This window comes from Rousettus aegyptiacus, unplaced genomic scaffold (assembly GCF_014176215.1).
Source record: "Rousettus aegyptiacus isolate mRouAeg1 unplaced genomic scaffold, mRouAeg1.p scaffold_m13_p_10, whole genome shotgun sequence".
NCBI lineage: Eukaryota > Metazoa > Chordata > Mammalia > Chiroptera > Pteropodidae > Rousettus > Rousettus aegyptiacus.
This window is the reverse complement of record NW_023416285.1, coordinates 99,374,350-99,400,787: the sequence shown is the minus strand read 5'-3', so window position 1 is coordinate 99,400,787 and position 26,438 is coordinate 99,374,350. Positions and strand designations below refer to the sequence as shown.

The window sequence follows — 26,438 nt, the reverse complement described above, 5'->3', positions numbered from 1 at the left end:
AACACGATGGCACGCGACTCGGGTGAGGAAGTTCTTCATCTCGGAGACCAAAGCGCAACACTCACGAATGCTGTCTGCAGACGACAGGCCACCCCCACGACCCCACAGGACAGCATGCAGGGGGCCAGGCAGCACCCGGAACACAGGCCCTCCTGGGGACAGGAGTACAGGACAGCACCTCTCCAGTGACAGTGCCGAGCTCTGGGATCAGTAATATTCAGCCAGCAGAAATGAGCAGAGGGCAAAACCATTTCATCCTTCGGTCCCTCAGACCTGGAAACCACCAGCAGCAGCTGATGCACTGTCAGTTTAAATGGTAATTTAAACTTATCCACATCAGGAACTGCGATGAGACTGGGGCCGCGGGGAGCACCTGTCTGCTCGTGCACACGGGGCACCACCAGGGGGCGCCCGGTTCCCCCGCGTCCCTGGCTGGCTCTCGCATTCCCTCGTGCCCTCAGGTAAGCACACGTGCTGGATGCTCACAGGACGCACAGGGGACGCATGGCTGTGGTAACCAGGGCTGCCCGCCGGCACAGGTACCTTGAGCTGGCCCAGGCTCCCGTGCCGGCCCATCAGATGCAGACTGTTTCTGTGGTTCTGCCCAGTTCATCCTTCAGCAAGTGTCTGCCGAGTACCCGCCGCCGTGGGGAGGAGACGGCACTGCAGGCTAGCTGGGTCTTGGAACAGTCGGCGCAGCAACCCATCTGCAGTGCTGTGAGTGCTCCAGAAGTGGGTGTCGTGACCAATGGACCAGATGGCCTGTCCCAACCAGAGAGACCAGGGAAGGAATCCGTGTAGATGTGACACTTGAACTGAGCTTCAAATGATGTGCCGGGGCAGGCAGAGAGCCCAGGGCGTGCCCGGCATGTCGCGGGACACTGTGTGCACATCCGACGTCGGGCTGAAGGCCGGCCAGGCACCACTTGCGAGGCCCTGCAGAGACCGGCCAGGCCCCGGCAGCACTAGACGTGCACGGAGAAAGGCACCCTGCCCTGGAGCTGGGGCCGGCCTGCCGCCGAGGCTGAGACCCTGGGTCCCATAAGCGACTCCACGGCTGGAGGGCAGACAGAACTGCCCACCAGTCACCTCAGACGAGTCCCCCAGAGTGCCGCACCTGCTCAATCACGGCCAATCCTATAATAGCACAGAGCTATCTGGCTACTGAAGACAGGCCACGCTGGGCTTGGAGACCACGTCCACGCAGGCCGGTCATTGTGGCGGTGGCAGGTGGGCAGTTGCAGAGAGAGCCAGGTCCAGCCACCCGCAAGCGGGGAAACCAGGCACGGCACGTGGGCACACAGGGCGCCACTGCGCACGGCCACACTGGATCTTACTGCCTCTCTTCGCTGGGGCCCTGTCCTGATGGAGTGGAGACTCGGCTATGAGAGCTGATGCAGTGTTCAGATATTCCTGGATAGTGAAGTTTAATCTCTCTTTCTACAAGTTTTATGAAGTTTAGAGATTAATGAGATGACTCTGAAAGACGCCACATGGCCAAAGACTGCAAGAGCATCAGGACCGGACGAGAACCTCCCCGACAGTGATCCCCCACGTGTGCTCTCTGACCCGTTCCTTCACTGGATACATGACGTTCCTTTTTCTCTGTGGCTTCAGGGACACTCTCTGTCACTGAGATTTAAGCAGGCATCCAACATATGCTCGCTAAAGATGTGTACCTTCCGGGGAAGCTGAGTCACACCACATACTCTGTGACAGTCACTCACTGCTGAGCAGAACAAAACCAGGAACCCACCTGCCTTGGGGACGGCTTTGGCAGCGCCGAAGTGAGCTACCTATTGGTTTCTGCCAAGCACCTGAGCAAGTCGCTCTAACTCATAGTCGTTCGCAGGTCTCGAAAAAACATCTGGGAAATATTTTTAGAATACTTTCTAAAGAAGTCTTAACATTATCTCTGATAGATAAAAATAGTGTGTGTGTGTGTGGGGGGGGGGGTGGAAACACCAGAACACGAACTCCTTACAGGAAAGCGTACAGCAGGACAAGGGCGGCCGGCGAAGAGGACGTTTGGCGCAAAGGTCGCGCACCACGGGAACGGCCCCCAGGCCCGAGCCCACGAGGGAGTCTCGAGTCAGGCCAGCTGCCCTCCTCGCCACCTCGAGTTTGGTGTGAGGGGCTTTCTGCTCACACTTCACCGAGACCAAGACAGAGGCAAGCGTGGCACAGCTGGTGGGGCCCCCAATCCCGGGAGAGGGGGGCCCGGCCCCACAGAGCAGTGTGCCCGAGCAGGCTCTCAGGCTCACAGTCTCACCAGGCGCGGAAGGCTCCTTGGATTGTGCAAAGGACCCCACAGCTAACGTCTGTCTCCACCACCCACCAACCCTCTCTCTTCCCACAAGGGTGTCACACACCCATCAGCAAGCAGCTAGGGGCGGGGGGTGGGGGGGGTAGGCGGCAGCCACAGCAGGGTGACCAGGTTGCGTGCCCCTCCTGAGACCTTGGAGCCCAACTGTAACATTAAAGCTCATCTACATTTTGTGCATGATTTTTCAACAGTGCCTTCAGATAAAGACCTTAAGATAAGCCTAAAACTTACAAGTGCATGTTTTCCCGTTCTAGGGAAAGGTGTAGAAAGCTGGATTTCCAAGCTCTGTGCATCCAAAACCTTGTCCACTTGGCCGCTCTGACCTGGGTTGGGGGGGGAGGGGGTCACTACTCTGAGGGTACACACTGTGGGTAACTGCTACAATTTCTCTCTCGAACCCATAAGTCTGCCCCTGGGGACAGGGCTGTGATAGCTGTAGCTCCTTGTCCCTTCAGCAGATGTCAGAGGCCAGGACCTGCTGGCCCCTCCTTTGCCAAGCTCTTTGGCTATGAGACAAAGACCAGTGGAAGACCAACAATTTTAAGAAGAGTTTTAGCATCTATCATGCGTCCTTCCTTCTCAAGTGTTTTTAAGTGGAGCCCCAGCTGGGAAAATGGGGCTGTGAAAACAGCATATTCTGTTCTCAGAGAAAATACTCAGAACTGGCACTAAGCCAGTGGGATGACAGCAGTTCTGGGGCCTGCGACAGCTCTGGTCGAGAAGCGCTGGGGCCCCCCGTAACTCCTGTGAGCTCGTCCGGAGAATGGGACGCAGACACGGGACCCCCGGATCCCGGCACGAAGCCCTGCAGTTGTGCCTACAGTGGCGCTGGGTGACGGTGCATTTCAAACGCGTCCCGCCGTGCGGTTTCTCTCTCAGAAAAGTGCGCTCACCGAAACGAAAGTAAAACAGAGGCCGGTTTCCTGCGGTGCTGGCCGCACGCTCCCTGCCGGCGGCTTCTCGGATGTCGCACACCCCGATGTGGCTGGAGTGTGGCGGTCTCCTCGGGGCGCCTTCACTGTGCTGCAGTCTGCACCGGGCCACCGCAGCTCCATTCGCTGCTGTAACAAGTTGAAAAAAAACTAATTAATTCAAACTTTAGTTTTTTTTAAATTTGTTACAGCGCTGAGCAGAGCCGCTGACCCCACGCAGAACAGCACAAAGCCCCACAGGGCCACACACCACAGGGCACCCTGAGCGCCCGGCCAGCACGGCCAGCCCCATTCTCGGCACCATGGCTGGACAGCCACCTGCCAGGAGCTGCTTCTGTTTCACTCTCGTTTGGTAAGGCCCAGAAGCGGAAACCTGACACTGTTCAGCGCCTAGGGTCAGCCTGCCAGCTATCCCCCGAGACGTGAAGGGGTGCCTGCCAAAAGGGACTCACAGTGATGGCCGTGAGGACCCTGTCAATATGCGGCTCTGCTGGAGGATGAGAGAGGAGGAAGGGGGTCCACTGTCTAGTCATCTGCCCACACTGGCCTCTCGGGCATTCCACACACGGGTGCCAGCCCACCAAAAGCTGACTCATTTTTAATTCACTCAGCTAGAACCCTGCTTCTTCCCCCTTACAAGCCAGATGCAGCTAAGCCGGCCTGCACGGCAGCTCCACCTCTGTGTTAAGTCCCTTCAGACTCAAGGGAAGAAAGGACACACAGCACAAAGCTAACACAGCACAAACCCAAAACACAAACCCAGTGTCTGGACTGTGAGCCTAGGACACACTCCTAATCACACCAGCAGAGCGCTGCTGGCATGTCACAGCCTGGAGCGCAGGGGGGACGGAACTGGGGGTCTGCACTGTGCGCCTGAAACTTAACCGTTCCCCAGCAGAAGCATCCAAGCAGCTTTGAAGGTTTCGTTTCAGCCGTGAGAGCAGTGGGGGCCGGGCAGCACCTGCAGCCCTGACGCCGCCATGCCTCCTCCTGGAGCACTGGCTGAGAGCCTCTCCCAAAGCCTAGGCACTGCCAAGGTCGGCCGGAACCACGCTGAAGTGTGGGAGCTGCGCCTGGCAGCACTTTCTGTTTCCCGGAATGGGCAGAGCCTGGCTCCCATGCAGAGGTTCCACACACCCGACACGTGAAGACGCTGCAGGGAAAAGGACTCCACGGTGGGGAACAATCCAAAACAATGCACAACTGCATGTCGAAGCACAGCCAGCCTTCACAGTTCTGTAACCCCAGGCAAGATATTATGTCATTTCTCAGATTTCTAGGTTTGCGTGGACCCGCAAGGACACCAATAAAAACCCTGGATTGGTTTAAACCATAATTAACAGCAACCATTTTTAACTCACTACATCAAAAGTCTAGCTCCTATGTTTTTTATGATCATAGCATTTTGAAGTAATCAACCATATTACTGCCTTCTACAGATGAAATACCTATTAAATTGACCAGGCACGCTTATAGCAAGCCGTCTGTCTTGTGGATTCACAAAATATACGTGCAGTCGCATGAAGGGGTGGGTGTGGCCAGTCCACGTCAGAAGCACGGTCTTCATCGGGTCAGGGACTAAGGAAGGGTTTGCGATGACTTGTTTCTCTTGCGTGTGGCAGTTCACTTACAACCATACAGCGTGTGCTACCATTAAGGTTTACGTACTCGGAGGCTGGGGCAGATAGGCTCCAATGAGCTTTGACCTCTTCTTTTCATACCCTTTTTGCGTGATGTCACCTGAAAGAGAAGGAGAGAGATTCAGAATGGTCCCCATGGGTAGAGCTGATTGCTCAATGGCACTGAAGACGACACAGTTAACAGCTGTCTGTGTCCTCTGCTTGCCTTATAATTTAAAAGAAAGCACTTTACCTCATTCACCTTGACTTCTTCCCTTCCCCTCAAACAAACATACGTAGTAGCTTATGTCATGTAAAAACCCTTTGCCACGCACGGGCTGGTCCCCCACACCGCTCACGAGGTTCTGGCTCTGGTGGGGTCCGGAACGACTATGCAGGCGTGTGCGCCGCGGGCAGCCGCCCTGAACCATCACTGATCGGCACATCATCATTAAAGAGCCTTAATCAGGAGTGCTGCTCCTAAGGACTTCAAACTGCTAGGGTGCTGTTGAAAATAAGTGACTTAGACCGAATGAAATATCAAGTAAAGAAAGCGAAAGAACATGGGACCCGTGGAAATCCAAAATACGTGAGAAGGTGCTTGTGGGTAAGACATGAATTAAAATGTCAGAGGCATAGATTCGCATGCAGACGGGCAGAGACATCACCAGTACGCGGACGTTCCTCCTCAGTGCTGAGGACATGGGACAAGACACCTTTGTGACACACTGCGGCCCTTCCCAGTTATGAGTGTGAATCCACACAAAATACTGATTCTGCCCTTGAAGTTTTAGAATCTGCTTTCCCCCCCTAATATTCTGATCAAAGCATCACTCCGAGAAGAGCCAAAAACTCAAGTTTGAATAAAAATATAGCAGACACGTGAAAAGTTACTGAGTCATATGTGAATTGGTAAATGTGCATTTTCTAGTGGTGGATGCTCTCTAGACTTGACTAGACCACACAGTGCCCTCAGTGTCTAACATCTGATGCATAACCAAGGCTCGCTGTGGAGCCATAAACACATGGCTTGCTTTTAAACACGGGCCACAAACAGGACAACAGGGAGCACAAGCCTGTCCTCAGTTGGGAGCACACTGGATGCTTGCCGTACGTGGCTGGCCACGGTCAGTAAGTGGATAGCCTCCCACACCCTGCCCCAAGTCAGCCATGCGACCGACGCGCCCATGTGCGTATGCACACCTGCAATGGTGCTGCAAAGGGTCAGGGAACGAGGAGCAACACATGGGACACAGGCCCTCACATCTCCCCCATTCTCTCCAACCCCTTTCCTGTTTGCAGAAGGAAGTGCAGCTTGCTGCCAGAGTTCATTTAACATCTCTCATAGGAATGCTACATTTTCTAGGATTTGTCATTTTCAGCAATGGAATCAATATAACCAGAATGCTATAAATAGAATAATGTCATTTGTTTCCAAAGATTACTGATACACTGAAGCAATGTGAAAATAAGAAAAGGACGCTGTATCGTGGAACTGGGGGTGAGACCGGGACATAATCCGCTAGCTATCCTGGGGTAAACGCTGCAGCCACAAGCGCCGCCAGCCAGTACTCTCGGGGCCAACGGGAAATGGGCTAGATGACCACTAACCCTGTGCCATCTCTAGACAGAGGATGACAACTGCAGCCCATCCTCTTGGCCCCTCCACACCCCCGAGAAGGCAGCTGCCCCAGCCTCCCTAGCCATTTGCTGTCCTCCACTGCACATCCTGTCCAGTCTCGGGAACTGACAAAACTATGGAGGGTGAGTGGGTGGGTTGCTGTCCACGAGCACACAGTGGCTTCTGGAGAGGCTCCTGCACACTAGTTGACACCGCTGCTCCTTGCCACCTGGTACTTAGGGCGTCTCCCAGCGGCTTCACCCAAGTCCACAGAAAAGCCCAACCTGTTTCAGTTTGTTCTGCACCCAAGCTCAGCTCGGGCCCTAGGAATCTCCCAGGTGAAGTCTGAGCACTCTCTGAGGGGCAGGTCATCACACACTCCACTGAGGTCTGGATGACTCATCTTATGTTAGGAAACTCTGACTGTTAAGACCTTGAGTGTAAGGGAAACAAGCGCTTTTCCCAAAAAACCATGAGTCTCTTGAGACAGAGAGGTCAGTGTGGCCTGTCCTACATGTGACAATCCCTTAGTCCCTACAGCAGCTGATGTCACAAGTAAGCAGCTGAGGTACAAATAGGGCTTATGCTTTTCACTCAAGGCCGCAGATCTAGAAAGAAAACAAAACCTATCTGGGTCTAAAGCCTTGCCCACTGAAACCATGCCCAGAACCGGCACCTCCAGCTGGCACCGATGCGGGCAGCATCTAACCACCTGGACGTCCTGCCCGGCTCCACGGCCCAGGATGCCCTCCTCTCAGGGACAACCTCGCACGTGCTACAGCCTGCCGTCACCTCCCAGAACCGGCCCAGCCCAGTGACACCAGTGGCTGGACTCCCCCTGCGCAGACGCCACCCAGGTCACAGTGGTGGTCTCCCCAGAAGGCCATGGGTCCTGCACGACTCATCCTCAACACCTGGTTGTGACGCCTTTGCAAATCGCTGTCCCCGGACTGCTTCCTGGCCCCTGCTGTGTCACAACTAGGGCTGCGTGTTGATGGGTTTAGTCACACAAGCGAGCGGCAGCCACAGTGTCACAATGTGACCAGTAAATGACTGAACAGAAGCTGCATTTGTCTGGAGGGCAAACACAGGCGGCTGCTTATGCTTAGCGAAAGGGCAGAGGGGGAACTGGCGATGACCCCGTGATCCCTGTAAGGCAGCGGCTTGGGTGTGACCTGAAAGGATCCCGTGCCTATGACAGGGGACCTGGTTCACTCAGGCACCATGAGCGTCAGGGTTAAAAATGCCCTTGCTACGTTGTTTCCCATGAAGAAAGTCCAGGTATTTTTAACTCTGGAAGACAGAGGTCCAGCAGACAAGGTTTACTACAAAATGACAGAAGCAAACTTCCAGCGGGGACCCTTTTGTTCTGCCCTTTGTTCTGGGGAGAGCAATGAGGTTGTTATGCTAATACAATAATGAAGACAGATGAGAGAGAGAGGATAGCTACAGATCGATGATGCTAAATAGATGACTGATAGATGACTGACAGATAGAGACGGTGATAGGTAAGGGTCAGACAGATACAGATAGGTAAATAGGGCAGATGTAGATAACAGATACACAGACAGACAGAAGCTGGCTGGCTTCACACACCACCCCAACCACCCAGAATGCCTCCTTGGTTTGTCTGAAGTTGACCTACAATCAGTGCCATGGTGTCGCCATGGAAACGCACGGTGCTTCTCCTTCACTTTGTCAAGTTCGGGCTGCAGGACTGATTAGCTGCACCTCTCCCCTTGCCTTGGACTGGAAAGGAGCACAGTCCTCAGCGTAAACCGAGTAACCTCAGGGGGAGGGTCACAGAGGAGGACACGGCGTGCCAGGCCGCATCTCTAAGCAAGGACACGTGTGACACCTGCTGCCCTGTGATGGCTGTTCCCTGGCTTGCAGCAGGCTAACTAGTGCTCCCTCAGCCCGGAAGTCAAAAGAGCACCATTGACGAAGGGTTCAGCTCACCCCGATGCCAAGTCTACAGAACTCTGCCCTTGAAAAGCAGCTGCTGACATTAGAAGGTGCGACCACAAGATCTAGTTTTTCCATAAAATTCCAAAGAGCGTATTTTCCATACTGAATACTCAAGATGGCCATTTAGCTTCTTTCTATCTTAGAAATAAAAATGAGTAACAGAAAAGTAAGCGCAAATATTCTTAGTAACTCCAATGAGAAATAAAACAGGTCTTTCGAAACACTTTCCACTCAATGAAAAGTTTGTTAAAGTTCCACGAAACTTCAGATTTCAGCAGTAGAAATAAAGTTGTCATGTGTTCAGTTACAGTTACAGACAAATCATAAATTTAAAATGAAAATGCAAGTAAAGCGAGACCACCAGTAGGTGAGTGAATCACATGCTGAGGCAGAGAGGTCATTCTCCCTCTCCCAAACTGGAGTCTGGAGTTTGCGGAAAGCCTGAGGCTTAGAGATGTGGAGGGACAGAGGGCTCAGCAAACGAAAGAGTGAACGCGGGTCGTGCTGCACCTCCTCTCAGCCTCATTCTGAAAAAGTCAGGTCCAGGGGGTCTGCGCAGAGCCTATAGCCCGGCGTACGGGTCCGGCCGGGGCGGGAAAGCCTGGGGCCCGGGGTCTCCAGGAGACCCAGCGCCCTGCCAGGAACCTAGGAGCCTGGCCATGCCAGGATCGCCTCTGGATAAATGACGGGCCTCACGGGGCTGGCCTCCGTTCTGGCGTCAGCAGTTCATTATTTAACGCTGGAATGAATGCTGCCTATAGCGAAGGAATCATCTCCATGTTTGGAAGTGTATGGCTGTCAGGAGCCCTCACAGCATCTCTCCCCAGGCTGATGGCTTTATAAGGCTGGGAGACACCCTGGGAGGCGTGTCCCCTCTCGCCCTGCTGCTGGAGGCACAACCATCAGCTCTGTGCAGGCTTGCTTTGTGCAGACTGCGACGTCCAGGCAAGCACCCACCCACCCACTAGGGGCCTGGGAGCAGGCAGACCCGGGGCCTCTCCTCCTCTGAGCACAAGTGGGGGACCCACAATGGTGGACTTCCTGAGGTCTCACTTTTCTCACTGATAAAATAGCGACAGCACACCTGTTACCTTCTATACCTGAAAGATCACACACAGAAAGTGAAATGTTTCAGGAAGCAGGCACAGCACCCAGTACACATTCAAACGCGTGATCAACACTAGGCCCCAGCCTCCAGGCTGGACAGGAGAACGTGTACAGGTGGCCTTGCTCAGGTGCTAGCAGGTCGTGTGCAGTGAGAAGCCAGAGGGGACGACAGCGATGGCCCCCCAGGATGGGAGGCCAAAGACAGGCAACGAGGGGTGTCACAAATCTCAAGGAAAGCTGTCCGTCTGCTTTTCTTCCCTTCCGCATCGCCAAACAGCCCCTGCAGCCTGAGACGTCCCATCCCACCCCGCGCCCTCTCTCTGCTTGAGCCCTGATCGCGCAAAAGGCTGTCGTGACCTGGAGCCTGCCAAGGCTGCTCAGCGCCGTCGGGACTGACGGCAGACTCGGCCGCCCCTCACGCCCACACGCTCACCGCGGCAGGCACCAGGCTCCCTGTACTGCTGTAGGCATCACGCTCTAATTTATGTCACATTTCCAATGTGAAATGTATAAAGTTCCGTAAGAATAGTTTCAGTAAGGTAACCAGGATAAAGATGAAACCTGCACTAGGATTATTAGGGCATTTCTGACACTCAGAGTGGAGGGGAAATGCTCAAGAACCACAGATTAACATGACAAGCGTGCGTGCGTGCGTGTGGTCCCTCAGAACACTTGGCTAATGGGCGAGCAGACAGGAAAAACACATGAAATGAGCTGCTGTGTTGCAGCTGTAACTATAGCCAGTGAGCTCCTGGATATTACCACTGATTTTTTACTGGTTTTTAAAAAAATATTGTATGTCCCCTGTACCTTTTCTCTTTGTTGTATCAAGAACTCCAGTTGCAAGAGGGATTAAAGAGAACAGGCTGTCTGGGGCCCGTTCTGTTCTAAACCACAGGACCAGCAAGTGCCAGCCTCCCACGGCCGATATGAACACAAGCGGCTGCTGTCAAAGGAAACCACCCCAGCACAGGGGTGCAGGCTGGGGCTGCCCCGAGGAACATGAAGGTGAGAGTTCCAGCAGAGCTTTTCAAGTTCAGACTGCTGGGGAGTGCGCTGTGCAGGTGACAGAGAGGCTCATGAGTCTGCAGCTGATCCGTCCCCCTGCTGCCAGGCCCCCCGTCCCCCGAGGTCCCGACACGATCCGACCCAGCAAGGCCACCGAGACCCCACCAGCAAGCAGCCAGCCTCATTCACCAGTCCAAACTTTTAAACAGGCCAGCTTTAAGGCAAAGCTGCTTAGAAACTCTTCAGAAAGCAAGTATAGCTTTGTTCTCGGTTTTCAGACCGGTATCCCTCCTTTAGATGAGAAAAGAGAGAAGTCCACTCTGAGGTAGGTGGTTCTTGTGGGGAACTACTGTAAACATGGAACAAAGTGACTTCCATGACCCCAACACCCATGCTGTCTGCAGGGACTGGCCTGCTCCTCAGCACGGAGAGCAGAAAGGGGTGGGGGAGGCAGGGGACAGCAGGTTTCATTATTTCCAGCCAGAACTCCAGACATGCGAGGGGGCCAGGCTCCTGGCTGCCCAGCTTGCTCTCATCCAAACCTACAAGTCAGTGAGTGAGCCTCTCGCCTCCTGCGAGGATGTCCCCTGGGAGGACAGCTTGTACTCTGGATCTGGAAGGGACAAGAAGGAGCACTGGCTACAGATGGCAAGAGGAGTCTCGCTAAATAAGCACCTTACACGTAAATACGTCACTTAAATTTAAGAGATCCATCATCTTCTCCCTCATTTTCCTGAGGAAGTGACGGTCCCAGAAGGCTAAGACACATGTCCGTGCATCCAGCTGAAGGCATCACCAGAGCTGGCGAGACCAGCGCTGCGGCTCTCCTGCCGTCCACGCCAGGGACACAACACGTCGCACTGCAGGAAGGGCAAGGCTGGCTGTGGAAGAGGAAGGAGGACGAGCTGCAGGGACATGTCTGTGTTACTTCCAGAGCGGGACAGTCTCACAGGGCGGTCTGTGGAAGCAGCCAGGACGGTGTCGCAGGCACGGGGAGGGCGGGGGTGCGAGGCACGAAGGGCTGGCGAGGGTGACGAAACAGGGCCCGCAGGAGCCACTTCTGCTGTCCTAGGCAGGGCCACATGAGGAACCAGAGAGGGACTAAGAAAGTGGCTAAGTTCATCCGAGGCTCTGACACCAGCGGGCACGGGCACCGGAGGGGACTGGAAGTTCCTTCTGCATGGAGACCTATGTCCCTGTGAATGGAACTCGTGGTGCCAGGGGCGCTGGCCTGTGCCCAGTGCCACGAGGCCAGGTCTCCCACACGTGCCAGAGCGCCGTGTCCCGCTTCAGAACCACTGCTCACTGGGTCGGCCACCCGTCCCAACACCCGGGAGTCAGAGGGTCACATGCCCGACACAGCCCGGAGAGGGCAGCGCACAGAGCTGCCACGAGCAGCCCAACTCCCTGCGCCCGAGAATCCTAGGATGACGCGGGGACACGTGTCCTAGGCGAAGGCCCCACAGTCAGCTCCCCGCATCCTGGCAGCACGCCGTGTTCTCCACTGGGGCCAGTCTGACGAGTAAGCAGTGATACCCCGCAACGGTTCCATCCGCTCCCCTCGAATTGCCGACGACGTCAGCCTGTTTCCTAGGCTGGCCTTCCATCTGCACGTCCACTCTGCTGAGACGGCGGCCATGTCTCTGCTCACTCTCTAACTGGACTCGGTAGCATGCCGAGCTGCAGTTCTTCACCGGCCCTGGACACGGCCCTGTGTTGGACAGTGAGACGGACACAGGCTCGCGCCCTGTATCTGCTTTTCTCCCATACGCCAGGTCTACCACAGAGCAACAGTTTTTAATCTGGTTGAAGTCCAATCTACTGATTTTTCCATTTAAGGACTGTTACTTGGTACGGCGGGCCAGGCTCGGCCTCTGCCATGTGTTAAGCACTGTCACCCCCCACTTCCACACGTCCCCAGGCAGCTTCCGTGGGCTTGATAGGAAGACTGCCTACATGTCAATGAGTGTTTGACTTAAATTTCACTTACCCAAAAATCAACTTCACCTGTTCCTTCTTAGCTAAATACAATTATTGGGGAAGGAAGTAGCTCATCTCCAGACTGACAGCACCTCATGTCCCTACTGGACCCAATCTCCCATCAACACCTCGGGGCCAGCTCACCCCAGTGATAGTCGAGGCCTGAAAACACTTCTACTGTGCGACATTGGCATCTGTTGAATCCAGTAAGCTCGTAACAAAAATTTTAAATCTCTGTAACTGCTGATTACGTCTTCCTCTACAGAATCACTCATTTGCGAACCGGTGTCTCTTACCAACATTACTCTGGATCAGAGGAAACGCCGGCAGTACTGAGAATGACTTCATTTTTGATTATTCTCAGCCACCTGTTTTCAGGAAAAGCACCAATTCTGAAATATTCTGTTTTTTTCTTCTGAGCAGACCCTCCTGAACGTCCCCAATGCCTTCTGAGGGGAGTGCACATGGCCTGCTCTGTGGAAGCAGATCCCCTCAGTGGGCACTCATGGCTGCTAACGTGCACACATGCCAGCGGCACCGACCCCGTGAACCGAAGGTTCGTGTCCCATCTGTGTCCCTGTTCAAACTGTTGGCTTTTCCAAAGGATACCTGGAATGTCCCATAATCACTTGACAAATTATTGATGTCATCTTACAAAAATCGTTGACTCATTAAACCTGAAACTCTAGCTACTGAAGTGCTGGCTTAGGGACCTGATACTGCCGAGGATGGACGGGGCAGATGGATGGCAAGCGTGAGCTGGCAGCTCTCACTTGGAGGGGCCCTTAGGGCAAACCGGACCACTGAGGCACCTTCACACCAGGGAGTACAACTGGGGTCCCCTGGGCAGCGTACGACCCCCGAGGGCCCTCTTCTGCATTCCTACATGCTGGTAACACCCTAGGCAGCCCTGCTTGCTCCCCTCACAAACCCCTCCCAAGGGTCAGCATCAGTCAAGGTGAGCTTACAGTCCCCTCCCTGCAGTCCACCCCGCCTGTCCCACCAGCAAGGCCCAGAGCTTCCAGAGCCCCCGAGATGCTGGTGAACACCCGGCCTGCCACAGGCAAGGTGTCAGGGGCCCAGTGCTCCTCCCTTGAGATGAGGAGCCACCACAGTCCCCTATTTTTTCTATCAGGCGGGACAAACACTGCGACACAGGGTGGCTCTGACCTTCTGACCGTGTAGGATCCAGAATCTGAGAATACATCACTCAACCCTGAGTCAAATCTGAAATAGCGAGTGTGACTCAGCTCTCACTTGGCCCCTGGTCAGTGAACTTCATACTCGCACCTGAACTTTACCTCGGCATCTTCAAATGCCATAGGAATGAGGCTGAGTTTCACTTTCTCATTCACGCATTCATCCAAGTATTTATCAAGAGCTACTACCTGCCAGGCATCAACAGAGGGCAGTAAACGAAACAAAGACATAGCCTCTATCACGAACTCTTTTTTGATGAAAGAATAAGTTAGTTTCACCATTAAAACCTTTTTAACAGTAGAAATAAGGTGGCATCCAGGTGACTGCTCCAATGACCTTCAACAAGTTGCCCCAGCTGGGCCAGTAATAGCGGAAGCAGAGGCAGACAAAGGTCTTCTAGAGAGAAGCGTGACTCATGGTGCTTAGATTCAAATTCCCATGTTCACGATTTTTCCACTTCAATGTACCTCATGCCAACCATCCCCTGACAAGCTCGGCTACTGTCATTTTAGGTCCAGGCACAGAGTTTGGTAATATCATGAAACAAACAGTGAACAGACCTGCAAGAATTATCATCTGGATGACCAGCTAAAACAAGTTTTGGATAACTACATAAAACGACCACAAGCTCTTCAAAGAAAATAAAAAATATTTTCAAGTGAACAAAAATGAGGCATAAAAGTTTTATATCTGAAAGGAAAAAAGGTCTCAAATAAAAAGCATCTACTTTAAAAAATAAAGAAAAGCAAAATAAACACAAAGCAAGTGAAGGGAAATAAATACTGAACAGCAGAAATCAAATGTAAAACAGAAAAAAAATCAGTTAAACCAACAGCTTATACAGAAAATCCCAAGGAAACTACAAACTTAACTCCTGGATCTAATAACCAACTCCATGAGGCTACGGCATACAAAGTCAAATCACATTAATATATTCTAGCAATGAATACTTCAGACTAAAATTTTTTAAAAAACAGTATCATTTAAAGTAGCTAAACACATAAAAGAGAAATGCTTTGGCATAAATCCAACACACACACAAACATGTCTACGATCTGCAGAGTCTGCACGCTGAGAACTACAAAACGCTCAAGAAAAAGATTAAGAAGATTCATATAAACTAAGGGACATGCCGCATCTGTATAATGGAAAACAACATAATAAAGATGTTAATTCAATGAAAATTATAGATTTAACACAATTCCAATTCAAATCCTAAGATAACTTTTATAAACAACCTAACTCTAAAAATTATATGGAAAATGAAAGGAACTAGAATAGCAAAACAAACACGATAAAGGAGAATAAAGTTGGAAAATCACACTGCCTGATTGTAAGGTTTACCACAAAGTTACAATAATCAAAACAACATGCCACTGGTGAAGGCACAGGTGAACAGAGTCCAGAAACAGACCACATGAATATGGCGAGTTGTTTTTTGACAAAAGTGCAAAGTGAATTAAATAGAGAATAATGTTTTCAACATAGTGCTAGAATAACTGGATATCTATTCACAATAAATAAATTAATTTTATTTATTTTATTTATTAATTAATTTAAAAAAGATGACGACCTGAACTCACAGATAAAGAGAACAGACTGGTGGTTGCCAGAGCCAGCGGTGGGGGGTGGACAAAACGGGCAAAGTCGTCAAAATAAAACAAGCCCCGGGCCCTCATGTGCCACCCGGCGGCTGTCCTTAGCACTGCCCAGCAGCCGCCCGTATCTGGGGAGGATCCCCTCCCAGACCCGCAGGCGCCCCGAAACCACGGCTGCACGGCCTGCACACGCCCCCGCTTTCCCGACGCGCACGCGCAGAAGCGTTTCGGGGCTCAGTGCGCACGTCCCCGCCGCCAGCGTCGCCCCTCCGCGCTTTACCATTCGGAGAGGCGGGTGGGGCACGAGCGGCCAGCGTCGCTGGGAGGCGGGCTCCGCGGGGACCGACCGGGCACGGCAGTGTCCCCAAACTCCCGAGTAAAGCCCCGACACGCGCCCGCGCACACGGCGACACGCGCCGGCGACCCGCGCGCTCCAGGAAGACGAACGAAGCGAGGCCGATCGCGACGCCCGGCTGCTGCTGCCAGGTCGGGGCGCCCGTGGCCGAGCCTCAGCTCGGGGAGCGGGACGGCGCCCCGAACAGGACGCCCGGCTGCCGCGGGGCCACCGCACGCGCCGCGGGGCCGGCGACACGCCGCTCCGCTCGGCGGCACGTCCTAGGGGCGTGGGGGCCGCGGGGGTCCCAGGGGCACCGCACGCAGACGCCCCCGTCCCCCGCGGCGACGTGGTTCTCGGCGGCACCGAAACCGACGACGGGGACACAGCAGCGTCACCCGCGCAAGCACTCGCCCGCTGCTGAGGTGACAGCCTCGTGCACTAGGCAGGCGCCTCGCGCAGCGGGACAGGCCCCGGCCCGCCCTGCGGGACGCGCCGCCCCGCGGCCGGTCCTCACCTGCCGCGAGGCCGTCTGCGCCTGTCGCCGGGCCCGCGGCCGTTCCTGACGGAGGCGTCGGCGTCGGCCGGTCAGTGCGTGTGGAGCTGCTCGCGTCGTCGACGGTGCGAGCCTGCGGGCCTGGCCGCCACGTGCGACGCGTCACGCAGGCGCGAGGAGAGGGCGCGCGCGGCCAGCTGAGGGCAGCTTCGCCTCAGGGCGCGCGCCGCCCCCACGACGCCGGAGGCGAGCGCGCTGCGAGGCGCGGGAATCCCGTGCGCGCGCCCGTCTGCGTGCGTGCGTCTGTGCGCGCGCGAGCGTCTGTGTGCGTGCGTGTCTGTGCGCGCGCGCGCAGGCGTCTTGAACCGGCTTGGACGCCACACCTGCCGTCAACCGTACCGCGCTAGACACTAAGCCGGTGTCCATCTGGTGTCGCGGCCGCCGGCTGCAGGGCGACTCCGGCGAGGCCCGGGAGCCCGCCCCATGCGCGGCACGCGGCGCCCGCCCGGAAGGCCGCTTCGACGCGTGGCCCGCCCACTGGCAGTGTACTAAAAACAGAAGTGTGTTCTCAATATTTAAAAATTAAGTTTAAAAGTTCAAAACCTCTCTGTTTCGTGTTCGTTGTTGACGGGGTCTCCAAAGGCCCGGCTCCAGGCGGCAGCGTGGAGTTAAGTGAGAGACCCGCGTGCTGACAGCCCATGTCGCCGTGGATTTCCGGCGGACGGAAACCCTCCAGAGAGACCCATGTATGGGGTGAGATGGAGCTGGAAACCAAGATAGAAACGGCGTGCCAAGACGTTTAGAAATTGAGCTAAAATGCAGTGTTTCTGCTGGGCCCCACTGGCTCTCCACAGTTTTAGTCCCTTAAAGTGAGTGAGTCTGGAGGAGGGGAGGGGGGACGGTACAAGCCAGTTTTTACACTGTAAACTGTGATTTTGAATATTTTCAATATTCAGAGCTGCGAGGGATGCTCCTGAGAAGACACGCAGAAAACCCTGGAGAGGAGCGTGGACTGGACTGCTCCGAGCAGGCGGTGTCGCCAGCTGACCGTGCGGCCAGTTTATCACATCCGGCTGGAGAGAGCTTTTCCATTTTTCAGCGGGCTTACCTGATCCTGGAAAATGGGCAGGGGTAGCTGCCATGTTCAGTTTAAAGACAAATTCACAAAACCCCAGAGGCGTTAGTCTTGTTCCAAGTGTCAATGCGCAACGTGGCGGGGCTGGGGTTTGAACCGGCAATGATGGCTGAAGGAAAATAAGTTCAGCAGACTAAAGCCAGTGGATGTACTTCCATATGCCAGCAGTAAACAGTAAACACCCGAAGAAATGCCACTCACGATGGCACTGAAGTACGAAAAGTTTAGGAACGGATTAAACAAGTTGTGCAGGGCCTATGCATGAAAGCTACAGCACATCACTGAGGGAAATTAAGACTCAGCAGAGGATCGGGAGACTCAATGACGACACTAGAACCATGTGGCTTCCCTCCAGCGGCCAGGGGACCCTGGGACAATGGATCCGAGGCCTGCTGGGGCCTCAAGGAGTTGAGCTGATATTAAGTGAGCCATGCAAGATCTCTAATAGTTGACCGTCTTTTACCTCCAAAAATGGCCTCCAAAAATGGCCATTTCAGATGGTTTTACAACTCGAAGTAACGACGTATGGGTGGTGACCGAGACATGAGCAGGTGGACATGTGTGAGCTGGAGGGGGAGGGTGGGACTATAATCACCCTGCATAAGTCGCCGAGGGAAAGCAGGTAGGAATGAGGCTGACGGCCTGATATGAGGCTTTAGTGGCCTTAGATCTCGTCAACCAACTACAAACCCTTACAGAGAAAGACTAACAGTTGGCGCCTCGTCAACAGGCCTAGTGACGCTCCATCAATCCCTCCCCTTCTGAGGGTGTGGAGCCACAGACACAAAGCCTGCCCGGAGTCCCAGAGATGAGGTGGCAGCCGAGATGAGCCTTTGGGGGCATTTCCGCCTTGTGTGGGGGATCTGGGCCAGGCTTCTCACTCTCCGTCCCCCACGACCCTTCGCCTGGCTTCCCACTTGTCCGCAGCTGAGAAGATGGGCATCCCACCCTATTGCAGGCATCGTGACAACAGTACATGTGGGGCATCTGCTTCCTCACATGACCTGGCCCACCGAGGTCCTTAGCTTGCCCCCTGCCCACTCCACGTGCCGCTGTGGACACCACTGCAACTAGGAACCAGTACTGACGGCACAATCCTTTTTGAGGAAAAGCAAGGGAACTGCGAAAATCACGGAGGTTAGAGGCGGCACCCATGACAGTGAGCACGCTGGCACGAGAAAGCTTGAGACACAGGAGAAAAACCCTGGGACCCCGTCCTGTGCGGGGCACCTGGGCCATCCCTGTTCCTGTCCCTAGACCTAGCTCCACACACGTGTCAGCATACTTCCCAGAGTTACGCTGGGGAGGCCCACTCATGGCCCGGCAGGCCCGGCTTGGAGAGAGTGTTATGGATGACGCCAGCCAGTTCCCAAGCCACCTTCACCCCCGAAGGCAGGGCTTCAGCATCAAGCTAACAAGCAAAAGTGTGTAAGGGCTACAGAAAGCAGACGTGCTCAGGGAAAACAGCAGACACTGCCTGCCTGGCCCCGCGCTGCACACCAGGCTCGGACAAAGTTTGCTACTAAAATTAAAAGAAGTGTAAAATCCTAGAGGGAAAGTGCACATCCGCACATGTGTGTGCATGTGTGTATGCTTGGACATGTTTGTGCATGTGCGTCTGTGTATGCAGTTAAATTAAAAACCTCTGATTCTCTTTGGATCATGTATATCTGTCGACCTCTTGGCATCTTACAGGAAAAGACACTAATGAAATACAGGAACCGTTTTAAATCTGCTAATGAAACATCTACAACAAATTCAGTCTCAGAAAAATCAGGAAAAATGACGCCTCTTGGCTGACACTTCACAGTCTGGCTACAATGCCCAGGCGCCAGGAACTCACTGAGAAAAAGGACAAAACAGTGAAATTTTTAACTTGCGCTTTAAAAGTATTGGAATACCTCATTACTCCACCCATGAACATTGCCATGTACACCAGAGAGGACTGGGGAAAATGGAGCTTTGGGACATGGGAAGGGACAGCCCACCTAACCCTGGTGGCTGTCCCCACCCCCACCACCTGCACCTGGTCACGAGGCAGATGGGGGACAGCTGATCGCTGTGGCAGAGGCACAGCTGGCCAAGCCCTTGGCAGCACCGCGAGCATGGCGTTTAAGACGAGCATGGCGACACCCAGTTCTGCACCAGACTGGCCGTGAGACGCTGTCATAGGACTCATCACATCAGAGGTGTCAGCCTCCGACGAGCGTCACCTGTGTGTGACGGGGAAGCAACGCGCCACGCAGTGGGGTCAGGTGAAACTGCGGCCAGGGAGAGAGAGTGGAGGAAAGGGAAGCGCCTACGAAAAAAGCTGCGAAAACCTTTTAAATGTCCAAAAGCGAGATAAGCAAGGGAGAAGGCGAAAGGCGAGAGCGATGCCGGAGGGGCCGGTGGCTGGGCCCCTCCCTCGGGCTCCTGCCTCCAGCTGGTTTTAGGGAAGCCCACCCCCGAATTCTTGCTTCGCCTCCTGGGACGTGGACGGGGCGATCAGGGAACCACAGGAGGGAAACGCCGCCGCCGCCTCCAGGGACACACCTCGCATAGGCACACCGACCCCGAAGACCACAGGCGCAGACTCCTCCGGAAGCCAGAGAACCCCGGCTCCTCACCCAACCTGTACGGTTGCCACGGTGACAGTGACAGAGACGTGCGCGTCCTCGTCGTCTTTCAGTTTGTGGACGGCTCGCCAGGGTGGCCCGACAGTCACAAACCTGGTCCCCTCTTCCCCCAGGGTTGGACCACGGTCCTGGCTTCTTTCAGGTGTGGCCATGAGACGAGCTGGCGTCATGGGACGGGAGGTGACGATGTCATGATGGCTGAAGTGGAAGCTGCACCCTGTCCCTCCCCTCACTGGCTGAATGCAAAGACGCCCGAGGGTAGGGGACAGAACCACGGGCCACCTGCTGGCCAGGAATTCAACCCCAAAACAATGACCTTTAACCAGAGCCCGACCGTCCGAGGTCACTTGAGGCGCCCTGGGACTTCAGCCCAAAACACACCTGACGAGCACCTTCCAGGCACAGGCCAGGATGCCAGGCGCCCCCGCCGCGGCCGGATCCCGCGCACACCAGCAAGGACTGCAGTCCGAGCGCGCCTGTGAGCACACGGGCCTCGCGACAGCCCTCACAAACGTGGTAGGGCCCTTGCTGTGCGGGAGAGAGCTGCACTCAGAGAGGGGGGTCACGCGACCGGCGCGTGGGCGACGGAGGCCCCAGTGCACCGGCCCGCCCCCAGACTCAGCCTCTGTGCCGTACGGCCCTCCCCTGAAGTGGCCGGTGAACCTCCACTTTGTGTTGATCTGCAACGCAAAGGTACCCCAAGTCGAGGTGATAACTCAGCTTGAGGAGGAGCTGCTGCGTTGCAGCTGTTAGGGCCCTGAAGGCCTCGTCAGTGATGAAGTCGGCACCACACGCGCCTCACGCTTGTAACACATTGACACACCTATCCTCCCAGCAGCTGTGTGTGGAGAGCACCAGTCCTGTCCCCTTTTATAGATAAGAAAATGAGGGCCCTGGGGGCGGAGGGCAGGGGTCCTGTCCACCAGCACGTCCCCCTTACAGACGCACGATAAACACTGAGTGAACAAGCAGGTGCCAGGTGTGGGTGACGATGCACTTGAACACCTGATGAGCACGCTGACAGTGACCACACGGCCCTAAACATGGGGCGGGCACCCTCACGTGCTCCCACCAACCCAATGACACCCTGCAGGTCAGGCTGTTGACTCTGCTCACGGGAAATAGACTCGAGCTGGATCCGGCATAGTTCCGGCCCAGCCAGGGACGCCGCCCGGCTCTCTGCATGCCCGCTCCAAGCCACTCTTGGCACGGATGGTCCCTAAAACAGCAGGCTGGGACACGAGGAAATCAGCCGCCTCCCCGAAGGAGCCACAGTGGTGCGCCCCGCGCCCCAGGCCCAGGGGAGCTGCCCTCGCCCCCAGCACACAGCCAGCCAGCTGCCGCCCAGAGGGTCCTCCGTGTTCTCCCGCCGAGCTCGCACCACCTTTTCCTCAGCTCGCCATTTACAATGTGACTTCCCAGCACCGCTGGCCCTGCGATGTGACCACGGGACTCACTGCCCCCTCTCCTCGCTCCACGCTGACCTCTTCAGCGTGAGGCCGTGATTTCTAAGCCCCCGTCACTCGGCCGGCCATCGGGTCCCAGACTCACCACCAGGCCTCCATCATCACGGAGGACAGACGCGCCCACACCTTGCCACCCGGCTTTATCAGGAAAACTGACTCCTGGGTAGTACCACCCGAGTCCTGCGTCCCGTCCACGGAAACAGCCCTGCCGCAGGTGGCGGTGGGTGCGAACACATACCTGACACACTCAGCCCCGCCGTCCCGGAACCACGCTCGGACCTCAGGTCCGTGGGACCCTGCCCAGGAAGGCACGTGCCCGAGAGGGGAACTCTCCCCAGGCCGAGCGGGGCTGGGGCTGGGGGCCTACACGCCACGCTTGACCGCATCAGCTGCAACGACACAAGCTGGGTCCGACTGGGGAGCCGGGCTCAGGGTGCCCGTGTTCCTGAGCACGCGGGGCAACGTCTGCTGGACCGTCCAAACACAGAGGCTCGCCGGAGCGAGAGGACAGAGGGCCGCCGTGCGCTGGCAAGGACAACGCGGTTCTCTGGGGACAGGGACGAGTAAAGGTTGTATTAGTTCACTCTGAGCTTAACGTCACCTCCTGTCCCGCAGCCACATGTCACACAGCGCCGTGCTGATGGCGCCACCGCTGCCAAGCCGGCTCCGGCTCCCCCGCCAGCTCCCTCGTGCTCAGCCGCACTCAGGGCTCACGGCAGCGACGTGGGCGTTGGAGCAAAGGCCACGTAAAGGGAAACATGTTGGTCTGACACACTACAGTCTGCCCTTGCTGGGATGTCACGTAACCGATCCCAAGCAAGTGGCTTCGGGCCGGCTTCCCGCCTCGGCGGCACGCACTGCCACCCGCCGCCGCTCTGTGTGGTCACGGCGCTCGTCCGCCTCGCCGAGCTGCCGCCGCCTCGTGGGGCCCCACACGGAGAAGCAAAAGGAGAAAAAGCTCGAACCTCCCAGTGAGGAGGTGTGCGTGTACACACTCACGACTGCTCTCAAAGTGACCGAAGACCTCACGGACTCAACGATTTACACGTTACTCGCTAGAAGGACCAGTTAAAGCTGCCTCTGGCCTCTGTGCCTCCACAATCGGGCAGGAAAGAAGAAACGAGCCAGCTCCCCGTGACCCCTCGTTTCGGTGTGTGGGCAGGAATAGTGGGAACACTGTCCACACCGGCGAGAACACGGTTCGGCTTGTCTCCTCCAGTCTGACACATACTTGCCCCCCCGCCGCCCCCTCCCAGACACCCACAGGCGCTGATGGCCATCGTCCCGCCACATTCATTCCGCTCAGACGTTCAGGCCAGGCACCCCGAATCTCACTTTTCGTGCAACACGTCCAGTGTTGGAGGCAACAGATCCTGCTGCAGTTGGAGACACCCAGCCATCGAATGTCCCCACTTGCTGCTGCTCAAGTCATGAGGACGCCGACAGCCGCACCCAGCACAGCTCCCAGTGTGCTTCCTGTCCCTGCCCGCGAAGCTTCACAACCTCCCTGGGGCAGCTTCTGCCAACGCCTGTCCACCGAGCGAGGCAGGCTGTGGGGGCCAAGCCAGACGCCCGTGGGCCACATGGCTCGTTCACTGCCCTGGGCCCTCCCACCGCAGCCCCTCCCAGAGACGAGCTCGAAGGTGGCCGCCTCCAAGCTTAGTCTCGAGGCCTCAGGAGCCGACCATCCCAGTGGCTGCTGCTGCTCCGCCCCTGGCGATGTGTGGTCCAGGCCCTCTGGGCCCGGAGTCCCTGCTCCCAGCAGCCACATCTGGGTTAGGACTGCCGCATGATAAATGCCAGCCTCACGCACGTTATCGGACGATACTCAGGAACCTCAATTTCGGGACTTCAGACGACTACACTTGCCTGGAGTGTTTCTTCGATGTGAAAGTGGAGGAGATAAGATGCCAAGTGTCTACAGTGACCTCGTTTCTGCAGCTGAGCAACCGCGGTGGTGGCAAAAAGCAGAAGGACTTTTTAACACTGTTCTCTACGAACCGAACACGACTTAATTTTTCATTCACGTTTTCGACAGTTCCCCCCGGTGAGCACGCCGACACTCATTTGTGAATCTACAGGGTTGTCCCATCATTTCAGCATTTACCACCATCACTGCTGAGCAAGAATTACCCCAGAGTTACGAGACTCTCTCGTTCTCACATTCATAAATCGATAATCACGCATTAAATATCGCCTAATGGAATGTTTCATTCCAGATTTCTGATCTGAAAAGAAATCAACTTTCCTAGCAAAGAGACAGCTAGACATTAATTATGTAACTATGCAAAATGCTTCAGGAAAAGTTAAATCATGTAATCCAATTAGTCCTTAACGTGTTATAAATACAGCTGAGTTTCAACAGTAATTTGTCCATAATTAAAATTATCACAAAAACCTTAAAATTTTTCGATACTGAAAGAACAACTGCAAATGGATGTACAATGCTAGGAATAGAAGAGTTGCCCTGGGTGGTTTTGGATGACGGTGTTTGCTGCGCATACAGCCATGGCCGGCACTGCTGGCGCACGCCGCCCCCTGCTCCAAGACTGACGCTCACACACTGCTGATTTTTGGCTACGTGAAAGCAGCTTCGAATGGTGCCAAGGTCTCTAAAATAAAACCCGGCTCTCAAAAAAGCCAGACACCCCTCCCAGCGGGCACGCAGGCAAGTCTCCTCTGGTTCCAGTCCACAGCAAGGTGCACCCCTCTGCATGCAGTGGCCGACCTCCCCGCCAGCCCAGGACCCGCAGGATCTAACGGGCTAACACAAAACGATTACTGAGCTCAGGTAGACTTCAGCCATAAAAGCTGCCACGCTGAGACATAGCGATGCTAGACTCCTTTTGCGTTGGGAGCTGGGTGCGTCTCGGGGAACACCTAGCTCGCAGGCCAGCTTCCACTTCTGAGTTCAAGAGGAACAGGGTGTTTCCTAAACCGCGGCCTGACGGGCTGCTCCCCTGGCTGCTCCAGGACGGCAGCAGGAGGGGCCGTCCGAAGGTGGGGGCCTCCCCCGTCCTGGCCACGTCAGGGCGTGACGGCAAGCACGGCAGGAGGAGAGGGAGGCTTCCAGGTTAAACGCTGACCCACTTTCCTGGGCAAGCGGCAGAGACTTCGCTTGTCTGCCCAGTACAGCAACGACCCAGCGGATGGAAGCATTTCTGAACGTCAGACTCCACTTCCTGCAAGGGAAAGTGCCGGGCAGAATCTTAGATCTTGTCCCTTGTCCCTACTTAAAGTCGGCCACGCATTCCCAAGTTGATCACGAGTCACGCGTCTGCTTAAAGAACTTCTCTTCCAAAGAGCGTGGAGCAAGGGGTGACATGTGGGATGTCACTGCCACCCCATGCCTGTGGAAAGGGACAGGGGGTGTGACCTTGAGTGACGGGGATGCTCCTCTCCTGGGTCTCACACCGACTGTGACCCTGGAACGTCTTGGACACCCCCTCCCCCATCGTGTGTCCCCCTGGCCCCGGGGCCTAACGTCCTTCACCTATGCCCCGAGGACGCTGGGCCGCAGACCCCAGGACCAACTTGGTGCTGTTCTGAGCAGACAACCACTTCCAGATGTGCTGGAGAACGATGAACTTCTGTTTCCAAAAACTGCAACGTGCTGTGTAAAAGCAGGACCCTGGGAGCGGGCGACACGGGCAGGCGGTGCTCGGATCTGACAGAGCGGTTGCAACGCCAAGCAGGGGACAGAAAAAGCTTGTAACTGTCCTCATGATCGTAGAGCAGACTTGCTGTAACTTACACACATATCTGACTACAAGTTTAAAAAAAAAACAGGACACAGATAATGAGCTATAAACGAGCAAGTTGTCCAATGTGGCAGCCACACTGATCTCACTGACAACGGATCGCTGAAGCAGGTCGCTAAGCTCCAATTCCATGTGGAGATTAGAAATTTCAAGTCCTAGCAAACAAAATACAGTGCTCTGGAGTATCAGCATTTCGTTTTTAAAACTAAGGATGCGTTACCTCTTCTTCCCTCTCTAAATGTCTATTTGAAACGACTTCCTCAGAAATTCTAAAATCTGCCAACCTAACATCCAACATTAACTGTCTCTACTTGCAGATGACATACCACTCCAGATGAAAAATCACTTGCATTTCTATACACCGATAAGAAACTATCAGAGAAATTAAGAAAATACTCTCATTTACACACATATCAAAAATAATAAAAACACCTAGAAATAAGTTTGACCAAGGAGGTGAAAGGCCTGTCCTCGGGAAACTGTGAGGCATGGACGAAAGAACCTGGAGGCATAAACATGTGGAAAGACATTGTGCTCATGGATCGCAAGAGCTGGACTGTTCAAGTGTCCAACCCACCCGAAGCGATTTGTACACTCAACGCGCCTCTGGTCTAAATTCCTATGGAATTTTCCAGGAAACAGAACACTAAGCTGTGTACAGAACCTCGAAGAGGAGCAATCTTGAGGGGACAGAAGCAAAGCCAAAGGCGTCACGCGTCCTGACTTCAGACTCCTCGGAGTCTGCGTGGACAGCCCTCGGAGGCTTTCCACCGGTGACGCAGCAGACGTCCGGAATGCACTCCCTGAACGCAAACCGCTGTTTGCCCTAAGTTGCGTGCCCCTTCGTCTTGGTTCTGCTGGGGCACCTTTCCCAGAGAGTTGCTGCTCTGAGGCAGGACCGACCCCACACCTGTCCCCACATCGATGACCTCTGTGCTTCTGACATGACTTTGGGGGACAGCAAATGTCAAAACAAGAATGAGAGGCCCTGGTGTTCGCCCTCTTCCTTCTGCTCAGACCCCCACGGAATCGACTTCTAGCACAAACGACCCGCGGAGTGGCAGAGCGCTCCATGGAGGGAAAGGCAGACGTAGACGCACACACGCCGCTCCTGAGGCACGAGCTCCGCCTGTCACGGCGCCCCTTCGTGAGGACAAGCGGGACCAAGCGGCCGGGCCAGGGCGGCGCAGCACGTGGTCTCTGCGGCCGGGCGACACTCCCAGCGGCAGGACTGTCGTTCCCTGCCCTCGGGCGGTGCAGCCGTGTCCC

General features: G+C 55.2%; 1 protein-coding gene across 5 annotated transcripts in view; it reads right to left on the bottom strand.

Moving 5' to 3' along the window:
* Positions 1–26,438, bottom strand: part of DIP2C (disco interacting protein 2 homolog C) — a 218,547-nt gene that overhangs the window by 87,555 nt on the left and 104,554 nt on the right. For 2 of the 5 annotated variants that reach the window (XM_016151738.2, XM_036228243.1), the window contains exons 2-3: positions 4,927–4,998; positions 3,220–3,387 (exon numbers count right to left, since the gene is read on the bottom strand). In XM_016151738.2, the coding sequence (XP_016007224.2) occupies positions 3,220–3,387; positions 4,927–4,998 (240 nt within the window). Of the gene's footprint in view, positions 1–3,219; positions 3,388–4,926; positions 4,999–21,646; positions 22,254–26,438 lie in introns of those variants that run through there. The other 3 variants (XM_036228242.1, XM_036228244.1, XM_016151753.2) reach the window with 3 other exon arrangements.